Here is a 25,353-nt window from a genome sequence, read left to right as displayed (position 1 = left end):
ATGTGTAATAAACCAGATCAGACTCAGAAGACAGCTCTCAAAACTCAGCCACAGCATAAAAATGGGAGACAATATGAGACAAAATTAAACTCAATTTAAAAAAAATTAAATAAATAATCTAGTTCAGAAAAAAAAAATTAAAATTAAAAAGGCGGCTGATGAGCTTATAAAATGATGCGTTCTCCAAAACTCAATGAACTGTGATTGATAATTATTTGGCTTTGTGTCTAAAATTGTGGTACTAATATTTCTAAAAAGCTGGGCACGTGTTTAAAGTATGTGCGTGTTTTGATACGACAGCTGCAGTGTCACTGAACCTTTGCATAATATCTTTCGTTTTTTATTTATATCACAAAATTTGTTTTCAATTTTTAAAGTTAGAAAGCAGCCTTCAAAGTAATTGAGGAACCCAGAACATACCGTAATGTACAGATCGGCTAATTAAAAGTGAGCTTCTTTCAGAAAGTTTGCTGTTTGTCTCATTGATTTCTTTCTAAGACAGATGGGTGAGATGGAGCTTCCTAATCAGGAACTCAGGAGTGTGTTTTAGTCCGCTGGGCGCCGAGGGAAACGGGAGAGAATTGGCATGAAATGAGCTGATGCATGGCAGAAGGTGCCTCAGTGCGTAAAGCGGAAAACAAGGCTACGTTTGTCTTCGCATTTTTTGAGGGTTTTGTAAGTGTAGGTGTGTGGGTAGGCACTTGTTTGTGAGTCATTGTATATTTATAGCATATTCTGTAGATTTAAAAGGTTGTTGACTGGATGGTCTGATTTTCAGTATTTTATTTGGATTTTCTGCTCATAATTAGATCAAAAATAATATACAAAATGTTTGCAAATGCAATGTATTCACGGATGCATTATTAGAACGGTTTGATTTCTTTAATCATAATTTTTCAAATATTATAAATATACTGCCAATTTTATTAATAAGAAAAGAAAAAAAAGATTTTTCTTTTCTCTTGCTTTTCTTGGTCAGTGCATTCCATATGTCCTTCATTCTTAGAACATCTTACAATTCTTAGAATTTTAAACTAGAAGAAATTTGTTTAACAAAAACAAAAAAAACAAGAACAAACCTTTGACCCTTTATCAAATCATGTGCCTTAATATGGCTGAACTGTTTCTTACTGAATAGTGTATTCAATAAAAAAGAAAAGGAAATAATACTATTTGTGTAGGATGGCTTTCAGGATTTTGTAAAGCACATTGTTATTAATATGTTGCTGCAGAGCTGAAAACCTAAAAGCAGAAAAATCTTATGATGGTTCAGTTTGTCTGAGCGTAAAATCATGACTGATTTTGTTATAAGGTTTGCATCAAGTGGCTATTATCTGTCTTTGTATGTTGATATGTAGAAAGCGCAAGACTAAAGATGAGACGCACACACTTTCATTCATTCATTCATCTTCTACCGCTTATCCGAACTACCTCGGGTCACGGGGAGCCTGTGCCTATCTCAGGCGTCATCGGGCATCAAGGCAGGATACACCCTGGACGGAGTGCCAACCCATCACAGGGCACACACACACACACTCATTCACTCACGCAATCACACACTAGGGACAATTTTCCAGAGATGCCAATCAACCTACCATGCATGTCTTTGGACCGGGGGAGGAAACCGGAGTACCCGGAGGAAACCCCCGAGGCACGGGGAGAACATGCAAACTCCACACACACAAGGTGGAGGCGGGAATCGAACCCCGACCCTGGAGGTGTGAGGCGAACGTGCTAACCACTAAGCCACCGTGCCCCCACACGCACACACTTTCCATTCTTTATTTCATCATCATCCTATTCTCCAGCCAAGCTCTCGAGACGTCTGCCTGGCTATTGATTACAGCACAGTGTCTCTGTACTGTAAGGCAGTGTCACTCTCATTCCCAAAGCCTGACGCCTGTTCAAAGTCAAAATTGGATGGATGATCAGCCGGACATTAATGCTAATTATGACTGGACAGATGTGTAGCACTACCATCACTAACACTGCCACTACCACCGTTATCACCACCACTATCACAATGACTACTACCAGAACCCCCACCACCACTAATAATAGCACTACTTTCACCATCATTAACACCGTTATCACCACCACCGCTAGTACCATGACCTTTACTACCACCACCACTAATAATACCACTAATTTCACCATCATTAACACCGTTATCACCACTACCACTAGTACCATCACCTTCACTACCACCACTACTAATACCACTACTTAACTCACCAACATAAACACCATTCTATCACTACCACTGTTAACACCATCAGTATCACCACCACTACTACCACTAGTATTATCCCCATCACTACTACCACTAGTATTATCCCCATCACTACTACAACTAGTTCCATCACCACCACCACTAATGCGATTACTCTCACCAACATAAACACAGTTTTCACCACCAACACTACCACTGTTATCACCATCATTATCACCACCTCTAACACTATCACTACTATCAATACCACTATAAATACCACTACTACAAGCACCATTATTATTGCATTAACACCACTAATAAATACCACTAACAAAACCAACACTTTACCATCACTAATAAATATTGTTGGGAATAATGTTTTGTTTTGTAAACCAGATCACTGAATAATATATGAAAGCTCCATCACTCTTTCTCTCATGAAAGATGAAATTAGGTCACAGTTAATCTGCAAGCTAAATTCATCAACACAGTTGCTGGGAAGCTTACTGAACTTTCCACACGATTATATAATTTATTGTTTATTGCTTATGTTTAGGCTTAAGTCTTATTAGTCTGGACTAACCCCTTAGAGGCTCGAGGTAAAATTATAAACAGAACACTTTGCATTAGCAGGGAGGGTGTTGGCAGTGGTTAATATTCAAGTTTCCAACAAAGAACTCTGCAATGCATTTCTTCTAGAGTAACTACTACCAATTTTAGTTCCCAGCACATGAAGTAACGTAACACAGACTTTACTTTTCTGCAGAATTATCGGAGCAAAGCTTGTGTACTGAATGCCACTAATTCCCTGACTGTCATACTCTGCAATTACAAAGGTATATTTGAGATATCCGAGGCAGAAAATCATGACCGGCAAAGTGGAACGTTTCATCAACACCTTTGTTTTTGCATAAGTGGCGAGTCACAGGTACACATGCATTTCACAGAGAGCAACGAAAAAAGCTCAAAGCATGAAATTGCAACTGATTCTAAAAGCAACATTAAGGTTAACTTCATATTCATGCAACAAAGCAAAGAAATAAAGGGTTACAAAAATCAGGCTCTTCTGTTCTGTGTCTGCTGAGCGTAATGCTAAATTAGAGGGAGGGGTGGTGAGGAGACAGAGTACAAAGAGAGCAGGACATAAGCAGACCTTTGTGTCTGAAATAGGCCAGAGAGATAAATAGAGGCTTGGTGATTACAGCTCAGTTTAAAAAGGAAACAAACATTTAAATAGCTATGTATTTTGTATAGAGAGGAAAAAGAGTGTGCTTATAGAAAAAAGAAAGGTGAAGGTAAATAAGGTACGATTAGTTACACAATGGATTAGAAATAGGAAGTGTGTGTATGTGTGTGTATGTCTAGACCCAGAACACCGTGTTCCTTCTCCAGCTCTTTGAAAAATGGGTAGGCAATGAGGTGTAGAAAGAAACATGTAGTGTGTGTGAGAGAACAGGTTCATCTTTCTTGTTCACACTAGTATGTGTTCAGCGTGTGAGTCACATACACTAGCCGGCTAATATATTCGCTAGTTCCCCCTGTGGGAGCAGTGGAATAAACAGTGAGGCAGAAGGTAACGAAGTAAATGCAGAAGGTAAAGAAAAGGAACCAGCCAGATTTTATTGACAGATACACACTGACTAAACGCTATGCTTTTTAAATGTTCTTTACCGTAATTTCCGGACTATCAACCCATTCGGCAATTTCATTGGTCTAATGAAAGCTTCATGCCGCCAAAAAACTGAGCACGTCACAGAATGTGTTTTTTTGGAAAAAAAAAATAATAATTAAAGCGGGAAAAATCCATATATTACCCGCATCAAGGTTCAAAGCGTGAGAAAAAGGTTGCGGCCTATAGTCCAGGAAATACTCTAATTTCATTTCCTGTCAGAGAATGTTAGCATTTTCGTATCTGTTTTATATTTTTAAGAGGAGTAGTGGAATTCCAAGCTGTGACAAGCGTTGTGTAAAAGATCGCACACGGTGCCGCGGGTTGCAAGTTGCTACCCAGTCCTACTTAACTGGTCTAGAGGAACAACGCACAATCTGGCAAAAGATGATCCAGTGTTGGCCAGATTTTGGTGGTAACCCTTTTGAGACACTGTTGTATTCATAGCATCCTCCATTCTAGAAAGGAAGCTCATTGGACTGTAGAGCTCTAATGAAAATACTACCAAGATCAAGTGATCTCCTGTGCAAACAGTACAATTTATATATATATATATATATATATCCACATCTGCCACCTCTTTCACATGAGTACATTTAAGAAATAATGTCCTTTAAATCTAATACAGTACAGAGCAGAATTTAATTTGTACCCTTTGTAGTGGCTATTAATTAAAATGCTGCATGACTGCACTAATAACATAGCCAAAAATAGTGATGTCCTGATATATTTATTGCTGTAAATGTGACTGGGTGACTACTTAATTACTGGTTAAATTGTAAATTATAGTCACGCACCTCCTAGTTCTGTCCACCTTTCTCCTAACCAAATTAGATAGAAGGAACTAGACTGCAATGGCTTTTGGGAGTTGACATTTGATTTGGGCTAAGCAGCACAGCTCTAATTAGTGTGTAGGTTTGTTCCTTGATCAACAGATGTCTGTGGTCATCCATCATAATGAAATGTTTTCTGAACTGGCTTGATTTCAGGCTTATTTGTAATGGATGACGGCACTGCATTACGTATAGATTCTGTAAGACTGGAATTCACTAATCACTAGAGAGAGAACGAGAGAGAATGTTCAATTGAGTGCTGTTTTTTTTCCATGAAGAGAGAGACAACACAACTACATGAATAGTAACATTTTCATTGACTTATGATTGGTTTTCATTTTGCAATGAATAACAGTATAGAAACTGAAAGTTAAGAAATTAGACTTCTTCCAAATTATACTAGACTTCTTTTCAGATGTGAAGCTTGAATTGTTAAAGCATTTACTTCAAGTTTGAATCATGTTCTAGTTTATAATGTAATTAAGAATTACAGTTTTTATGTGAAGCATACAAACATTTTGCTACTTTAATCAACATCCGTGTTCATTCTGTCTCTAATTTGTTCCAAATTCTTTCCAAATAGTCTCAATTCAGTTTACTAACAATGTCCTGGGTGATCCAACGCAACATGTGTAGTGTGAACTCTACAAAATCCTGAACAGCAACAAAGGACCTCCTTAATGACTGTGCTCGTTGCCCAAGCTAGAAATAAGTCATTATTGTGAAACTGTTTGGAAATCACACTGGGATTCCTTATCCTCCACTTTTACATAATGGATAATAGATTTGTATTTTCATTTGTCATCTTATCTTCCATTTACTTTTTTTACCAGCCCATGCACCGTCATAAAACCATTTTGTAGAGGTTTGTCTCAGTACTAGGTGTGTCTCAGTAAAAGGATGTTCTGTACTAGCATATTGGGAAACAAATGATTTTATGATTACAGCAGGAGTTCTAGAGTGTACATCTACAGTATCCAGAGCATGAATCTTTTGGCAGCTAAAGCTGAGTCACGATTCAAGAAATCTTTAAGACTAGCAGAGGGATGAATCAAGCAAGTCCAGAAACCGAGAGGAGCCACAGCAGTAGAAGTGTGTCAGGATCTGGCACCAGCTATAATCCAACTCTTTAATAGGCCCTTATGCAATTTGAGGCACATCTTTCTAACTGGTCTCTCTCACCATGCCGACATGTACTCATTCTATTCATATATACCCTCACACCCATATGTAGTTACTGCAATTGGCCTGCTCACTCATTATTTTTAGCCCTTTCTCACTTTCAGGGCGCATTCCAACCAACATCTGACAGTGAAATAGAGGAACCATCTGTGGGTGAGTTAGGAAAAGAGATATAAAGTACACTATGCAGAGACATTGTCAGAAAGAGTCTGGCTTTGTTAACTTCTTGCATGGCAGGTGTGGAGGACGTGCTGGGGCCGATTACTGGGTCACTCTGCATGACTGCACGCCTCGCTCCCTTCCTATTTGTTTCTCCATAATTGCATAGTGAAAACTGCAGGAAGTCCTTCAGAGTCCTGGAGAAAGAGACTGAAAGAAGGTGAAAAAGGAATAAAGATCTCCAGGGAGGTTTCTAGTGGTTCTCAATGGGGTGGGTTTTATTGGCCATCATCTCCTTATCCTCACCCTCCCCGTTGAATTCCATTCCATGCCGCTTTTTTTTTACACAATAAGCATCACATTATAAAAATGGCAATGAGTGTCATGGTATAGAAAAAGCTCACTGGTTATGAGGTTCCTACATCGAGAGGAGCTTATTAGCGGAAAACCGAGCCAGACTATTGAGTCAGAGTCAATTCTGATCTGATTAAGAATGGATATAGGGTTGGATTACAACATTAGAATGACCATTTATACATCCTGCTGTCTTTAGTTCTTCCTCCCTAAAGTTGTTTTCATACTTGTGGTGCATATAGTGAAGTTCAAAAGCTGTTTTTGAGGAACAGAGTGGTCCAGAAATCCGATCCCTGACTTGTAGTCTAGGGTCCAACAAAATGTGGTGTGTTCTGGATCAGGTGTCCAAGCTATTAACTTTCAGCACTGCGTGGCAAGTGCTTGTGGATCTACTAACCATTCGGTGGTGTCGTATTTCTCATTTTTAGCATCAGGTCACATACACATTCCTAAAACTCTGTAAAACATGCATGGCAACACCCAGGACATGTAGTTCTTCATTAAAAATGCCCAACTGAGCTAATGAATTGAAATGAATAACGACCATTCCTAATGAAAAAAAAAAAACGCCAGCCACTTGTTCATACAGTTTGTCACACACATGCGTGCACTCTGGCATCCTGACAGGTACTCGAGGCTGCTTGTCAGAGTGTGCCATTGCAGCTACCTGCATTGTACAGGAGACATAATGGACCCTTTTGTCTTCTCTGCATCTTCACCATCATTTACACACACTCATCCACAGTAAGAGAGAATGAGAATGGAGGAAGAGAAAAAGCAAGATAGCCACTGCAGCAGTGGTGGGGAAGCCTAATGGCTCCTGGCATCTGTGAAAACATTTTTAATCTGTTCAAAGCCAGAGGAGAATGGAGAGGAGACAAAAATCCAGGCCAGAAAAACAGCGGGAGAAATGAGATAGAGGAAGAAAAATGGAGAAGCTCTGTTCCTTTTTGTTTCTCTTTCTCTGTACCTTCCAAAATCTGGTTATGAATAAGTCCAAAATCTCACATGGGTGTTTAGTGGGGCTGAGAGCTGGTGAGTGTAAAGACCATAACATGTGATTTAAGTCATTTTCAACATCATAAAAGCTGGGTTATATTGAAATGAAACCAGTCGCATCAGAATAGAAATGTATTCATTTGCAGTGGTTAATTCATCTCATGGGGAAAAAAGTGGGCATTCACCATGCATAATGTAAAGAATTAATCTGCTATTGAAACATTGACCAGAAAAGACGAGATGGTGTGATGTGGAGTTACAATATGCTCCAAAATGGTTTATTACAATTATACCATTGCAATTTGCAATTGATACTTTGATAATTTATTTAAATGACACATTATATCTTTATATGTATATATATATATATATATATATATATATATATATATATATATATATATATATATATATATATATAATCATTTATTTATAATTAGTATAATTTAGCATTGAAGAATGTCTGTGAAACAAGGAACTGAAAAGGAAGTTATCTCTTAATCAAGATAGCTAAGCAGCTAGCTAAAAAACAACTAGCTAACAGTTAAAAAACATTCCGGTCAGTGGTGGTCACTGGTGGCTCAAGCATTTAAGGTGCTGGATTGTTGATCGGAGGATTGCAGTTCAAGTCCCAATACTTCCAGGCTGCCACTGTTAGGCCCTTAAGCGAGGCCCTTAACACTCACTGCTCCAGGGGTGCTGTATCATGGCTGACACCTCCAAAGTTGGGATATGTGAAGAAAGAATTTTACTGTGATGTACTGTAATGTGTGTGACAAAAACAAAAAAAAAATTCTTCTGCAATGTACTCCATCCTGAAAGATGGAAAATGACTGTTACAGAGCACTAACTCTGGAGACTCCATTTATAAATATAAAGTAAACATAATCATTTGAATTATATGTTTTTTTATATTTGTTGTATTAATCTAATGTTCATGTTTACAAGTACCACTAAATTACCTGTTGCTATAGAAAAAATATTAGGAATAGTGAATTCATATAAACCTGTGGTTTGTCTGCCATCATACAAAAATATCATAATAAAAATAGTCACCATGTGCTGACCAATCAAATTAAAGAATTCAACAGCACTGTGGTCTAATGTAGATTTCTGTGTGAGCAATGCAGTTCTAGTAGAAATGCTATAATTCAAGCACTCAAAGCAAATCTACTGCAAGTGCATGAATTTAGTCTTCGAATCATTCTGGCATCAGTGTGTAAATATGTATGATTGTGTCTTGCCTCTCCTTCTGGTGATTCATCAGTTATTTACCGCTGTTTTTGCTGGCACTGGGGGTTAAACCAGACATTATGAGATATGCAGCAAATGGAGCGTTACTACACACACTTGCAGCATGCCAGGAACATAGAGAGAAGCAAAGAGAGCAAGGGAGAGAGTGTGTGAAAGAAAGAGCCCAAATGGATGGACACCCTTTAGTAGACAGTGTTCTGTGGATGTTGAAAACGAAATGTCAGGTGGATTCGCATTTGCATTTTAATTTTATCAGCCATTGTACATTAATTTGAATACCCTCTAGTGATGTCATAGTGCCAATCAGCTGCTTTAAACTCACACACATCGATTCACACACCCTTGTTTCCCTCACTCTTCCCTCTTTGCTTCCTTTATTCTTTTCTGTTTCCTTTCATTTCTATCTGCTTATCTTACACTTCCTATTTTTCTTTCATTCACTCTTTTTCTCAGTTCTTCTGAATTTCTCGTTTTCCTGATCATTCACTTTTCCCGTGTGCACTTCCTCTTTCCCTCGTTATTCTTTTCCTATTATCTGTCATTCTTTCTATTATCCTTCATTCTTCACACTTGTTAGACTGTCTTCGAAATAGTATCATATATATTTTTTTAATTTTATAAAAGATTATAAAGGTTCCAATATTTTTTGTCCATTAAGTTTTTTAAACTAGCAATCATATACTCGCTATGAAAATAAAGCTATTTGTGGCCAGGAGCCTCACCGATGATGCTCGTCAAGATCAGATCAAAGCTTTTTTTTCTTTAGAACTCTCTGAGAAGTCATCATATGAACACAAAACCATTGCCAGAAACTGCACAGGCTTGGCTTCCCAATGTGCCCAATGTTCCTAGTATGAGTGTGGCAGTTTGAGTGTCAGCCTTATCTCTCACTGAACAGTATGAGTGAAATTACACTGTACGCTGCCGGAAATTGGAATTTCACAAGTATTCGAATGAAAATAACCGTACATAGACTCAGGGTGACATTTACGACGGCTGCTTAGCTTTTGCTTGGCTGATTATGAGTCCTGCAAAAGACCTCTCTAAAATTTATTAAGGTTTCTGAAAGACTATTCTACAAATTTAGGTTAAACTGCATCAAATATTAGTAAAATCTTTTAGGGAAGGTTGCAACACCCTTCCATTCTTCCCCTGTGTCTGTTGGGAGACATTATTCACGTATCATTCCAGTTCTGGTGTGTTTCCTAAAAATAAATAATTGGCTGAGGTTTTACCCACAAGACTTTAAAAGAGCAACTCCAGTGAATTTATTGAAATCTATATAAAAAATATCTCTGTATCTCCAATTTTTATCTGCCAAAAAAATTCAGTTACAAAAATAAATAGGGGTCGGCTTTAGATAGGAAAAACTTTATTTAACTTTAAAAACCTTAAAACCATTGTTATGAATATTGGGCAGACGGACACAGGTGCAGGTGCAGGTTGTATTCAGAACAACTTAAGAAAACAAACAAAGAGGCTATGAAGATCTTAAAAAAAAATGAGCAAACGATCAGTAGAACAGCGAATAAGCAAAACAGAAACACAGTAAACAAATTGGAGATCAAATCAGACTAGACTAAACAAGCAATGTAAACAGGTCATAGAATCTGGGTCTAAAGGAGTAGGTGTTTGCAAACAGCCCTGGGAGACCTCTGTAGAAATAGACCTTGTGACAGAGTATCATGGTATATTGAACCATTTAACAGACTGAGGATCATGGGAATTAGACTTCACAGCCATGACATCAACTTGTATTGGAAGCAGAGATTATTTTATTTAATGCATCTTTATGTTCAAATTTCTGACACAAATACGCTCATCATTAATACTGGACAAAATGAAATCATAGACCCCGTTTAAGAGGGCAGATAATAAGGTTACTAAGGCAACTAGAACTGTTGTTATTAACCCTTTTTACCAATAAACTGGCATTTCATTCAGCTGGCAGACATTTTAATCAGGATAAACAAATTAATGTATCAGCAGTCACAAATCTGATATAAAATGAGTCAGGACTCATTGGCTTTCAGTGTGAGATGTGTGTTTTTCCCACTGTTGATAAGGTTACAAAGAATTTCAGTGGTTCATGATAACATCTTTAAATTTTAGAGGCCTATGAACAAGCACTTGAAGCATCTCAGAGAGCAGAAATGGTTTTAATATTATATTTTTTATATATTAATTTTAATATATGTTTTTATATATTAATTTTAATATATTTTATATATTAATTTCAATATATATATGTGTGTGTGTGTTATATTGGTGATATCAAAACTTTTTTTATATATATGTTATATTAAAAAAAAGTTTTGATATCACCAATTTCTTAAAAAATAGAAACATTTGTGTGAAAAAACAAAACGTTTTTGATTTTTTTTGTTTCTTTTTTTTTGGATCTTATGAAAAACTTCAAATTCTTAAAGGGTTGAGTGTCTACTTTCATATGAGTCATTAACCATCACCATGTGGAGACATTCAGTGCTGAACATGAACCCCAAAAACAGACACAAATTCTGGCCTCTGGTAAAAGATTTTTTATTTCACCATAATAGTGAAAAAAACTTTTTAATAAAAAGTGTATTCCTTTACAGTTTTTGTTTTTGCAGGCTTTTGTTGGAGGTTTGTCTTTTTAAAAAACATGTACAATTTGTTGTACAATTTGCACTGAGAACATCTGGTGTTGAACAACCGAGTACAACACCACATAACAAAAAATGCGTCATTCTACAAACTGATTCATTTATATTGCTCATGATTCATTCATTTATTTCACACTGCCCACGGCGCTCTGTCATTCGTTCATTTTCACATCCTCACTCTGAGGAAGACAATATATTGTGCGAATTGACTGTACTGGACCTGCAGATTCTTATAAGCACACTCTACAACCGTTCACGATAAAACAAAGGTCAAGATAAGCTTAATGTACGTGAAGCCGGTTTGTGTGAAGCGATGGCAGTTCTAACATTTCTATGAGATTTTAATTCAATGGGAAAAGTATACCATGGCTTCGCATTTAAACACACACAGTGAAAATAAATATGCAAGAGAGACAACACAGGCTGTGGTTCAGAGATAGCAGCCAAAGACTTTGCTGTCATTAACTTTTTTCAAGGGCATCAACCATAAGGATTATATAATCTTAAACTCCCAGGAATTAACGGGCTCCAATTCTGACTATAGTCTGAGTGTAGTCTGACTACTCTGACTCTGACTAGAGTGTTTCAGCTGAAGAAATGACCAAAATAGACAACTCTATATATCTTCCACAGACAAATAAATAACAGTACATATCTTTCAGTGGTTAACCCACTCTCTTCGGTGTCTCTCAATGTGTTTAGCAGCCGGTGACGCAGATGGTGTTTGGACAAGAGGACATTTGGACAAGAGGAACTTCTTTCTTAGCTCTTTTAGCCTTGTAGTTCCAGTATCCCAACAGGTCTCACTAGGAAAGTCATATGCCTACTGTATTATTTTGGCCACAATGTAACACAATTTTATAGTTGGAGTATGTTGAGGTCAGTGTGACACTTCTAAATTTGTAAACTCTATAACCTCTACAATAAAATTTTTAGGTGATGAAAAAAAGGGACTTAATCTACCAGCAACCCCTTTTTTTTTTAATCTATCCCACTCTCCATTCTTTTTTTCCCCTTTCATCCAAGTGTTTACAAAAACCAAAAGAAAAAAAATGTTTTCAGAGCTAGCCATTGATCAGTCTATTTCTCTCATCATGAGCTCTTGGTCAGCATGCTTTTCTTCAAAGGTCATCCTTATCCTCTTTCGTTTTAAACCACTGAGTAATCCATCAATCAAGGTGGAAGTGACTCATCAAGGTGGAAGAGACTCTTGTGCTGAAATTGGTTGAGGTGGATGTGATACATGTTAGGATTTACCAACTACAGAAATGACCTTTAACAGAAACTCCCTGTTGTTTAATATGGAGGAACGTGATGAGTGTATCCATATAAAATCAATAGTGGGATGTGTTTAAATAGTGTTTCACACTGAAGAAAATTACCAACAAGAAGATATACAAAACTTGATACAAGCAGGTATTTTACTATAAACTACACCTATTTATTCCAATATTTAGCATCTTGTTTTTAAGGTGTTCAACTACCAATCAGAAGTTTATGTGTTTGAATCCCACGTCTACTAGGCTGCCACTGCTGGGCCCCTGAGTAAGGCTCTTAACCCTCAATTGCTCAGGTGTATAAATGAGGTAAAAATGTAAGTCGCTTAGGATAAAGGTATCTGTCAAATGCTGTAAATGTAAATTACACCAGATTTGATTAGATTAGATTTTTCTAATACCGTCAATCTCATTAATGCTTAAATATTTTATACAGTATGCGTAACTGGATTTTAGGCAAAATGCCACCTACTGTATAGCCCCTGTGATTCCGGATCAGGAATCAGGATCTGCCCTCTTCCACATAGCCTATCTTGGATATATGCCCTCAATATGCCCTCAACACGGTATCTTAAGTATGTAACTTAGTGATCCAGCATTAATGTATTCAATGTTAGAGATTTAAGCACTTATGTACGTCGCTCTGGATAAGGGCGTCTGCCAAATGCTGTAAATGTAAATGTAAATGTAAATTGGCGTCTCTTTGCTTGAAAAAAGCCAATGACAGAAGTGTTCATGACCCAGTTCAAAGATCGACTTTTTTTGTTGGTGTTTGTTTTTGTACAACCAGACAGTGCATGCAAATGGAATGGTTTCTTCTTCTACCCATGCCATGCTATTACTACCGAGGGTCAACATTACTGCTCAAGGGCTCAACAAGATCACTCAACTATTTTCAGAACCTCAACCACTAAATCATCCTCGCCTTCATTATAACTATCATTATACATTACTACATTTTTCTATTACTTATAATTTTGTCCTCCAGATCCCTGTGTGCTTTCCCTCTGATCTGATAAAGCTTACTGATAAAGAGAAAGTTCAGTTATAAATCCACATCTTCAACATCTACACTCCTTCTATGAAACTTCTTCTCTTTAGAAAAAGAACACATATGTGAAATCTTTAATCTGATGAATTCAATAAGAAGACGACAGCGGTTTGATTTATAGATTAGAGGTCTGATTTGTACAGGCAGAGACTGGAACACCAGAGGAGCATGTTTTAAATCAGTTCTGAGAATCTGAGTTCTCGGGAAACGCAGATTAAACACTGAATAAATTGTAGTGGTAACGATGAAATAATAAAATGACTACCATGATCTTGTGAAATATCTGTGTCTTCCAGACGCTTTTTTGGGGCTGTTTAAATGTCATTTCATGTGTCATATTGTAGGCTGTGATGGAAAATGTAGGTAATTCACTCACAGGGACACATTCACAGCAATCGCCATGCCATCAGCTGCCAGTGTGTGCTGAGAAATTAATAAACATCAAACAACTACATATTTTTCCCCCATACACAATTATTTAACACCACTTATCTCCCTCATCTTTTTCATCACAACACCTCCTGCTCCATCTGTCTCCGTAGAGAATAGCATCTTTGTTAACCACAGCTGTGTGAGAAAAAATGTGGCAGGTGTTACTTTTTATTATTACATTGATTTCTTTAATTGTCTTTTAATTAAAATAAAAAAAAACCTTGACTGCTGAGGCTGTTTGTAATAGAAACATCAGGATTCCCCTGAGCTTTAACAAAAAATTTTTTTTAACTATTTCACCGTTTTCCGTGACTTGAATCCAAATCTGTTATTGTGTTAAAAGAAATTTTATACTTTAATCCGTAAGACATTAAATTAGAAAAGAGTCTAGGGTAGAAAGCTAAATTCTGCTCCTAATAATTGTAATATCTCACCTTAAATTCATGTGATAAATTCATCTCTGGCATGTTCCCTTGGTGTCTAGCAGTGTCATCACAGATATATTTACAGAAAGCAGCAGAGAAGAGAGGAAAATGTAGCTAATCAGATGCTATCGTGGTGTGATGTTGCCTATCAGAAGGGAAGTGTGTATGTGTGTGTGTGTGTGGTGTGTGTGTGTGTGTGTGTGCTTGCATGGATGCGGATGGAAAGTGTATATGTGTGCTTGTCTTAGCAGTCGTGTGTGTGTGGAAAGTGTTTATGTCTTCTAGGTGGGAACATGTGGTGTATGTGTGGAGAGAAAGAGCTTTAATTGGGTCTGGATGTTCTACCTCTATTCTCAGGTGCAGAATCTGCTGTGTTTGAGAAGTGTGTGTGTGTGTGTGTGTGTGTGTGTGTGTGTGTGTGTGTGTGTGTGTGTGTGTGTGTGTGTGTGTGTGTGTGTGTGTGTGTGTGTGTGTGTGTGATAGATGTTCTTTATTTAGCACCAGTCTAACACAGCCTTGGCCTTCACTAACACTAATTAGGAGCAGCTAAGGACCGAGAGAATTGTTTCACTCACCAAGGCAGACAGAAACACAAAAACACACACACACACACACACACACACACACACACACACACACACACAAACACAAACACACACATGCACGTCACTTTATTGCAGGAGATCTTGTTAATTACTGTTTTCAGCTCTCCAATGTCCTCCTGGCTATGAGGTAGCTGTTAGCATAAATTAAGCCGGTAGGTCCAGTGCAAAAGTTGAGCAGCAAAGTTCGGAGAATGACTGAAGGTTATGGTAAAGAAGACATGGTGTAATTATCAGTTTTGGCTTTTAAGGATATTACAGTTTCTCTCGTTCAGATGAGAGCTGATTTTGTCCAATTAAAAACTCCTAATAGCTGAATGCAATAATTATTTACCCATGAAACTACTACAAGTGCCTTTTGGGGATATATGTTAGCTTTATTTTTGCTCTAAGGCTAGCTCACATTTTGTCATGAGTTTGTGTCCATTGACTACATGAGTCTCAGTGGCTTATTCAGAAGTAGCAAAAAATTTACCAAAACCAAAAGAAAAATAGAAATGTTCACTAACTTTAGCTTATCTTGCTAGGCAACCGACTCACCGCCTGTAAACTATCTGAGCCTCGGTATGCATTACCACACACTCTGTAGCAAAACCTACCAAAGTGTACAATTATTAAAGGGATTTGTTAACTAACATCAGCCAAGACAACTAGCTAACATGACAGATGATCTGTCACTGAAAGTCAAACATAAATATCCCAAAACCGTGAAGCTCTGAGAAAAACATGTGTGCTAACCTGTGAAATTCAAACACTCAGTAACAACTTTGGAAGATAGGTGTTGATCTAACCCTTTAACACAGACACTCACACAAGCACACACGTCAGTGCTTTGCTTTCTGCATGAGGTTTGACGCATAATGATTAATGCATATATATAAAAATATATATAAATATATATCAAGGTTACTTCATGTTTATATTGACTAAATGTTCATCTTGGTGTAAGTAATTAGCATGAACAGTGCAAGCAGTCTTTACAAAGGCATTGACAGACATCCTTTGAATTTGGTATTACAGTCAATATTTAGGTAAACAGATTTAATTAAACTCATTTGAATTATCCATGTTTCCTTTAATCAAATTTGCATATTTGTACACCGTGTGCATGGAGTAATACGGCCAATTGAAGGCTCTAAAACACCAGTCAGTATTTATATTCGTTGGGTGTACGAAGTGTCTCTGATAGGCATCAGTTCATCTTGGTACTCCAAAAGCCCTCGGCTCATTTTTTCCTCCTCATTTTAGACATGCATCTTATTTATGCAGAAGAGAAAATTAGTTTGGAAGGTTAGCACAGAGAACGGGAGGAGAAATAAAAATACTGTGATCCCCGTATCAATTCCGGATTCCCTTTAAAGTCAGCCATATTACAACTCATGAAATCATTGCCTACCTTTTGGGTCTGCCAAACAATTCTCCATTTACAAAACATCATTTCTGTCTGTTCCCTCCAGTTCCTGTTTTCTTTCTGGCACTACTGTGATAATTAGCAGAGAAAACACAGGAGTGGCAGCAAAGCAAGTTGGAAAACAATTTAGACCCAAGAGAAAAACAGACAAGTGAAGACAGGCTGCATGAGATAGATGAATAAAAGCAGAGTCTTGATGCTAAGTCATTATGAAATTGTTCATTAGCATGTGAACCATGAGAGGCTTTTTGTGACAGTGTGATCAACCGAGTGTAGCTGAAATAATTTCTGAAAGCTGGATGAACAATAGCTTTAAAAACCAATAGCTTTATCATATTGTTTAAATTGCTTCCCAAAAACAGGCTATAACTTGACTGAAATGACATGACATGAGTATGTGAAGAGTATGTGCTTCCTGTCTAAGGTGTATTCCTGTCTTAAAATAAAATTAACATAACATTTTCTCTGCAACATCTGCTTTAGACAATATAACTAGACTAACAAAAACTTTTTTTTTGCTGATAACCTGTATGACTATTTAATTTATGTAAGTCTCAAGTCTCAGCTATTTGTTTTTATCATGATTAAGACGAAGTGTCATCAGAACAACCAGCTCCTTGTTTTTCAATTTACAATTACGACTTATAATAAGATTACTTTCCAGATTGGAGAAAAAAGTTTAGAACCAGGTTAGGAAGTGACTGATGCTCTAATGTAAGTAATAACATGAGCTAACTTTCCTGTAACTGGCAAATATCTGTGGAATAAGTTGAGTAAATTGCTTTAATTGTTATTGAAAAATAATAAGATCAGCCTCCAACTACACCACAACATAGATTTTCCTATACACTCTAGTATAGCAAATAGTAAGAAAGTGTGTAGCGTTCTATCAAGCACAGAAAAGTGGTACAGGCTCTTGTTTTGCCCCAACTTCTTGCCGAAAGCAGTCAGCAGTAGAGCTTGTTAGTCACATACTGCGACAGTATTGTGTCCAGATGGTGAAATCAGTGCTATACTTAGTCAGCGTCCCGTATTAACATCTGTGTCAATGCACTTTGCCTTCGAGTACTCAAAAAGAGCAGATACAAGCAGACTCTGTTACACATACTGTGCCCAGCTATTCATATCTAGCATGCCAGCCAATCTGAACACATTACAATTAGACACACATTTGAGTCCAAATCAGTCCCTAAGTTTACAGAAAGTCTAAAGAAAAGAGATGATTGAAGCAAGCCCTGTGGCTTATGTAATTTCCTTTGCTATCATGATTCAGAATTAATCGAAGAGTAGCTTGGCTATGGATATATTTTTTCTTTCACTCTGTACTCACCTCCATACCTCTCTTTTTCTGTCCGCAGCTGGGACTACCTACATCTTTGGCCGTGGAGGAGCCCTCATCACCTACACATGGCCTCCCAATGATAGACCTAGCACAAGGGCAGACCGACTGGCTGTAGGCTTTAGCACACAACTTAAAGAGGCTGTGCTGCTACGGGTGGAAAGCGCCAAAGGACTAGGAGACTACTTAGAACTTCACATAGTAAGTCTTTAAAGAGTTATCAGGATGGGTTGAGCTCTATTGGTGCTTGGAGGTATGATAAGTTGATAGGGTATAACCTGTTCAAGTTAAATTCTATTGAGACAAACCTGGTTTTGGGGCACAAAACAGTGATCTTTGGGTTTTGATCAATTCCAGGCCCCACTAGGTTTTCTTGGCCATCTGCTGACTACTAGACAACTGCCACTTTGCCTTTACCACAGCTTTCAGCACGTCAGCATGCCTTTAGTCTGTGTCTCCAAGATATTGCCAAATCCTGTACTTGAGGGACTGCTGTTCAGCTGAGCAATTTTCTTCTTATCTTTAGCCAAATTTGCCACATGTACAAAAATACTCCAAAATGACAGACTTATTAACCCAAAAGTAGACAGTTACAAGTATTTATGTTTGTTTTTTCCAGCTTGCTGTCTTGTTTGTCCTTATACCCTCCAAACCTGGGTTCATGAAAGACAGAGTGTAAAACCAGTGTGCATGGTTCAAGCCCAGCCTCTACCACTGTTTTTATACTAGCAACAACTTTACACAAAATAACTTTATTCGACAAAGACCGTTGTTTTGCTGTGTCAAGTGTCAAGACATATAGTATAAACATATCATACCCCTTTAAAAAGCACTGAAAGGTTTGGCCTCTAGTTGAAATCATATCATCTTGTGGGTAGCGGTAGCCACCTCGCCCTGCATTTTTCAAAAGTCTGAACTTCAAAAATAGCCTTAGAATGCAGATAGCTTGGGATAAGCCAAATGGTAGGGTTACTACTTATGGTTGATGACTTTTAGAGTGATTTAGGTATAAGTGATCAAGGCCAATCTAGATTTTGCCTGGTTTTCACAGTTTTCACTGCTCCTGTGAGGAACCCTCAGTTGTTTCTTGGTGTCAAAATAAATGTCAAAAGTAGAGATGTCTTTCTGGAGCTCCATAAATAATCAAATGCAAATGAATTAATGGTTAGAAAGAGAATAATTATCAGAGGCTGGTGGTGGGAAGATCTCCTGCCATACACCTGGGTTATGTTTAGAAGTGTAAGTGTGTCAGAAAGAATAGGGAATAGAGAAAAGGAGGAGTGACTGCTCACAGTATTTTAAATGCTAAAGCGGTTCTATGGTTCTAGGGTCAGAATCCATGTGAGAATGGAAAAAGAGTCATGAAAGGAAATAATGAGTTAGCGTTCATGACCTTCCTCATTATGATTTGAATATGCTATTGAGCAATTTGGAATATTCCATTGAGACTGAAGAGAAGACAGAGCCATAGGTCCAAATATGAAGAGAGCAATGGTGAAAAGTAACAGAATATTGATTTTTCTGCTGGCTGTAGTGGAAGCCTCCTACACTCAGTCAAACACCATCTGCTTTCGCATGCTATGAGTCTACTTTTATCTGGCAATGATTGAAATAGGTCATTAAAACATTTGTGGGTCTTTAAATATATATTGATGGCACCTGCATTTGCCAGTTGACCTTCTGTCTTTCTCGCAGAGAGAAATTATTTCAGGCGAAGACCTTTTTTCAATGATTAACTCTGATTTAAACATAGAATGTGCAGAATTATTGTAAATGTACAAAGCTGTCAGTGTTAACATGCACTTTACACCCTTCAATAAAAGCATCTGTTTCTGTCCAAGTGCTCCGAGGCATCTGGGAGGATATTAGGAAAGCTGTATCTCTGTGTCAGTGTCAGGGTCAAACATGTTACTGTTGCTCACAGCAACTTACAGTCTAAACAGACTGATGTCTGGCTAAGAGTACAAACATTGTGGAAAGAAAAGGAGAAAAGTTATGATATAATGAGAGAAGACCAGGATAAATCAGAATATAGATAAAGGTATATACTGTAACTGTTAGATAAAGGTATGCCATGTGTTTAGTGCCATTTTCTATGTCTACCAAAAATCGAGGGTTGATAAAGTGCTTTGGAAGCCATAACAACTAATATATTGCACATATAGCACCCAAAATGAGTTCATCAGTTTTCTGAATACTTCAGATTTTATAGGTTCCTAAAGGAGATTTCAAGTAGAACCGCTACTCTGTTCTGTACACATGTAACATTCCAGGTAGCAGAGTGTTGCAGGTAATAATGTTGCCTTCCCAAAGTTCCAAGATCACTGATTAAATACTGATCTTGGGTTATTATCTATAGGGAGATTGACATGTTTTTTTGTTTGTTTGTTTGTTTTTTGTGGCTTTCATCCAGGTTCTCAATTTTCCTCACATCTCCCAAAAACACTGTTAGGTATATTGTGTCTAGCTGTAAAAAGCATACAATCCAGGGCATATTTCCACCTCATACAGGTTTCCCAGGATTGAATCCAGATCCACATTTTTTGGTTTATTGTATATCACCTGTGGGAGAAAATAGAAGCTGCTTACCATCTATGCCCCCAAAAAATCAATATCTGCTTCATTGTACTGCTACAGAACTTGAAATCTTGGTGGAAAGTTCCACTGGGTATTGTGCTATGCTGTGTTGACTTTTTTCATCACTGCTAAGTCACTAAACTTCCAACATAATATTAACACAGCATAAGACAGATGATGATAATGGTGTGTCATGGAACGCACACAGCAGCCATCCTCTTCACCACCAGCCCCAGCATAATATACCGTTTTATTAAGAACACATCCCACCTCTGTCAATCCTCTCTCCTCGCTGAAAGCTGTCTGTATCATACAGCTTTTCTCACCCCATTTATCTTTCTCTTTTTCCATTTCTATCCCTTCTTCATTTGCACTTTGCAATGCTCTCTGCCATAAATGGCTGAACAGTACAGAGCATTAAGATTATCTAAGCTGCTTTAATTACAGACCCTTCGGATTTGCTGGAAGCCGAGGATTTAAGATTATCAGATGATACAGTACACATACAGTTATAAGTTACAGTCTAAGAAGTACCAAAGCACCACTGGTGGGCTCTTGGGCATGGCTGCTTCTTTCAAATGGTACCATCTTAACCAGCACTGGTTCACTTTAAAAGGGTTCCATCTTTCTGTTTTCCACGCTTTTCTTAGGCATATCACTTCAGTTTTATTCATCTTGATGCAGGCTTGGAGCTGTATTTCCGACTCGCATTTGTAGGCTGCCAGATTAATTATGCATATAGAAATGTGATTAGACATGCAGAAGAAGGGAGGGTGAGATGAGGCCTTCGGATCAACAACTCACTGAGATAAGGTGCTTAGATAAAGCCTGATAGCACCACAGATAAAGCTGCCATGAGGAAACTGATTTATCCTCTGTAGTAGTTGTGTGTGTGTGCTTCAGGATATAAATGAATAAGTAAGCCATATGTGGGGATTTTGTGTGTGTGTGTGTGTGCGTGAGAGAGAGAGATGTAATGTGTATTTTCGTGCTCTGATAAATACCCTTTGATCACAGGCACTGGTGTGTATGGGCCAGCAGGTGCCACAACAGGCTTATTGATTAATGTTTTCTCTATCTGGAATAGAGGGCCAAAGTAATTAATTTCTCTCTTCTGCATCAACGGAGGCCCTGTCTTGCCTCTGGACTCTTCTTTCCTCACACACACACACACACACACATACACACACAAACACACACACACACACACATGCATAGATGTAGCTAAATGCAGTAAAGGCTGAACATTAGCTTAAACATCTTAACTCTGAACTCTTTGTTTAACCTGTTAAATGCTCCAGGATCTTAAAGGCCATCACTCATTGGCTATTCACATTACTCAGTACAGTATAGTGACATGCTTATCTTTTTCAGATCTAGCACTGATTTGGGCGTTGTCTAAAAAAAGTTAGTGGCAAATGTTAAATATCCATTAATTTACAGATGAAAGGTTGTGGTTCATAGCCATATTTTATTAACCTTAAACTTAACCTCTGTAACACTGACTTACCTTAACCTTATTACCCCAAAACTTAACCTCAACCCTATGCACTTTTTATGCTTCTACAATCTTCTGTTAAGTGTCCTTTATGTTCTGTATTTTTTTATGTAGCGCTGCATTTTATGTACCACCATGATCCTGGAGAAACCTTATTTCACTTCACTGTGTACTGACATGACAATAAAGGAGTCTTGACTTGACTTGAGTAATAACCCTAACTTTTCACTCTTATTCAATGGTTCTTTGGATAGTTAATGGCTGTTGGCTTGCTTGAACAGCTAAGGGTTCTGCTTGGAGCTCTTTCTGAAGCGTTATGCCATTTTAATGTTATATGACTACAGCGGTTTTTGGAAAAATCCTTGGCATAGAACTTCTAAATATAACTATATGGCTTTTTGATAATAGATTATTCCTGTATCTTGGGAAAAGTGAAACTATGCTTGTTGGCTTTTGGGGAAAATTTGTATAATTAAAATGTTATTATTAAAAAAAATTGACAAACCAGAACTCTAGAACCTTAATTCTAATACGATTGAAAAAAGGAGCTTAATTCTACTATAATAATGTCCAAAATGTGGCTATAGTTTATGGTTGAGGTAATGTCAGAGTCCCCAAAATACATGCCAGCATCTTCTGCTACTACTCAAACCTTGCATAACATGATTTGGTATCTCTCCATGACTACTTAATCTGCTAATACCAGCATGCTCAAATCCATTACAAAGCTATTTCATTGAGCGTACTTAAAAGCTGCCCTCAGCCTTCAATGTCCTGCTGTTGAAGTCAGACCAAACCAGCTGGATTCTGTTCATGTTTATCCACTCTCAGGGTGTTTTGATACACAAAACATCAAGAATGTGGGTACAGTTTCCAGAAATAGAGACACAGAAATCATTTCAATCAACATTTTTGGTTGATTGAGTACAAGAACTTAAGTACAAGAACTTTGAATTTATGTCAGTCATAGCCATTCAAGGAAGACCAAATGGCTGAGATGACATCAAAGTTTATGGCTAGGAATTATTGTTTGGTCATTTAACAGCAGTTTTGGTAGAGCCTTGGTAAAACTCCACTTGTCTGAGTGGTAATAAAATGTCTTCATTGGGCTTGAAGGCCCAGTTGGCTGAGCTAAGCGGCAATCTGCCAGGCCTGTCAGAGCTACAATGAGTGTCTACAAAGCACAGTTTCTCACTGAGTCTTATAGTGCTCCAGATAGACATAAATATCACTGTTATAAAGGAAAAAGTTTTATAAAAATTTCTAACACTGCTGAAAAGGTGAATGAACCATTTGTCTTTTTCCACTTCTTTCTGTGTAGGGCAGTTTGTGGTGTGACTTGGTGTTCGTGGATCATCTCTCCTCCTCTGTAATTTAGTGGCACCGTTCTGCATAAATAGCCTTGCTTCATTGAAGCAGAACACTGTCATTGAGAGATAGATGGTTTCAGCCCCCAGTTCCTGGCCCAGCCTGGCCGCTTGCTCCTGGACACGTGGTTATTTATTACAACAACGTGTGTGTTTACACACATTTGTCTAGATATGCTCTAAAAACATCCTCAGTCTTGTGCACACACCATCATGCTTTTAGCATCATTATTCATCCTGTTCCATTTATATTCTTTTAGAGTTAAACACATTAAGAATATTTACAGCTAAAGAGAAACGCTTATTTCTTTTAATCACGCAGTTGTTTATTTCTCTGCTGTTCCGTGAAGGCGCTGTTGCATCGTCTAACATCACTTTTCAGTTTCATTGAATAAATGGCTGAACTTTGTATTTGAAAAGCTCCCATTGGGTCGTTGATCACATGTTCATGTTCTGCTGTGAGACTGCACCCTCAGGAGCAGCAGTTTAGTGGGGTTGCTCTGGCATTAAATTGATTGACAGCACATAACTGTTTGATTGGCAGACATGCTCCACTCTTTGGCACACAATGCTTAAAAGCAGTATTTCTCAACCCAGTGCTTACCCACTAGGCTGTCTTTTTATAGTCCTTTTATTACATTACGTTGATAACAAAACATAAAATCACTCATGGCTTATCCAAAGCATATTCAGCTGCTGGTTTGTGCAACGAAAAAATATACTTTTGAACAAAGTCAAACAATAAAGTTTAAGATATAAGCTACAGTGTAGTGACTGAACCAGAAAAGCTCCATGGCAGCAGTACTAACAACAACTAAGCTGATTGTTGGTCTTGGAACATTATGACTGTTTCATTTATCACATGAATATGCCCTTTACTATTGCCCCCCACAGGAGTGCCAGTTAAGCAGGGTTGCTACGTTGTCAAATTGATTGACAGCACATAACACTCCCATTGGCAGACATTAAAAAAGTAAGTAAATAAAGTGAGTAAGCAGAATTTACAGATGGCCTACAGGAAGTCTATGTCTGTCCAATCGCCACTTTATGGGAATGTCTGAGTTGTGAGGTTGTCCTCATTTTGGAAGAAATGTGCTGTGGTCTGGTGAACAGATAATTTTTGATTGCTGGCTTCTTTAGAAAATTGCAAGGCAATTTACAACTGGGGTTTCCATCTTTAACCCAATTGTCCAGGGATAGGGTCTGGATACACCAAGGCACATTATATATCCTAGTAATCGGTAGAAATGATGAGAGCTCACTCTTGATTTCAAAGCCAACAAGATATAATCCTGTTTAAAAGTTAGCAATAGGAAGGTGGCATAATACCAAAGGTGTACACTAACCGGAAACGGACATCCTTATTACCACAAAAAAATGTTTATGAAACATAAACATAGTCGTTTTTTTTAGTAGTTTATTTACCGATCCATCTTTAGAACATATCCATTGTATATTATGTATAAGAAATGTTATCAAACACGGGCAGGATCTTTTTTCAGAATCGTCTCATACGTCGTGTGACAAGTAATAATCTTAAAAAGATAGCTTAAATCACATAGTGTAAATTCTTATTTATTCCTCTTTTCAACTTCCCTTTTCATAAATTGCATCTTTCTTCTGTATGTCTAATCCATTTCTTTCCCTTCCTCTCTACTTGGGCAAATCTCTCAGTCTTTATCTGTCAGTGTCTCTTTCTGTATTCTTCCACCGATATGAACGATTGAGGTTATATATCAGTGAAGAGCAGTGTGGTTCCCTGCACTCTACTCTGATTGGCTTTCATTGTGAGACATATAACATGAAAAGCTTCAGCAGCCCAGAGAGAGCGAGTCTCTGCAAAGCCACTGTACGCTTCGAATCTTTCACAGGTTATCAGGTCACTCAATAAGACAAACATCCTTCAAACTGTGCAGGTCTGTCATGCCAAATCCAGAGTACGTGCACTTGTAGATTAGATGCCGCCTGGCAGCGTTCATGTACGAAGGCACAAATAAGATATGGAAGCGTGAGACATGACAGATGCTACTGATTGTTGTAACACAAATACCTCAATTTGCAGTC

General features: G+C 37.8%; 1 protein-coding gene across 8 annotated transcripts in view; it reads left to right on the top strand.

Moving 5' to 3' along the window:
- The window catches only part of nrxn2b (neurexin 2b), a 539,034-nt gene that overhangs the window by 448,348 nt on the left and 65,333 nt on the right, over window positions 1-25,353 (top strand). For all 8 annotated transcript variants that reach the window (XM_060864253.1, XM_060864255.1, XM_060864252.1 and 5 more), the window contains one exon: window positions 17,867-18,048. In XM_060864253.1, coding sequence (XP_060720236.1) covers window positions 17,867-18,048 — 182 coding nt within the window. The remainder of the gene's footprint in view (window positions 1-17,866; window positions 18,049-25,353) is intronic.

Source organism: Tachysurus vachellii, chromosome 2 (assembly GCF_030014155.1).
Source record: "Tachysurus vachellii isolate PV-2020 chromosome 2, HZAU_Pvac_v1, whole genome shotgun sequence".
In the NCBI taxonomy this organism is placed as follows: domain Eukaryota; kingdom Metazoa; phylum Chordata; class Actinopteri; order Siluriformes; family Bagridae; genus Tachysurus; species Tachysurus vachellii.
This window is presented reverse-complemented; position numbering and strand designations above follow the sequence as displayed.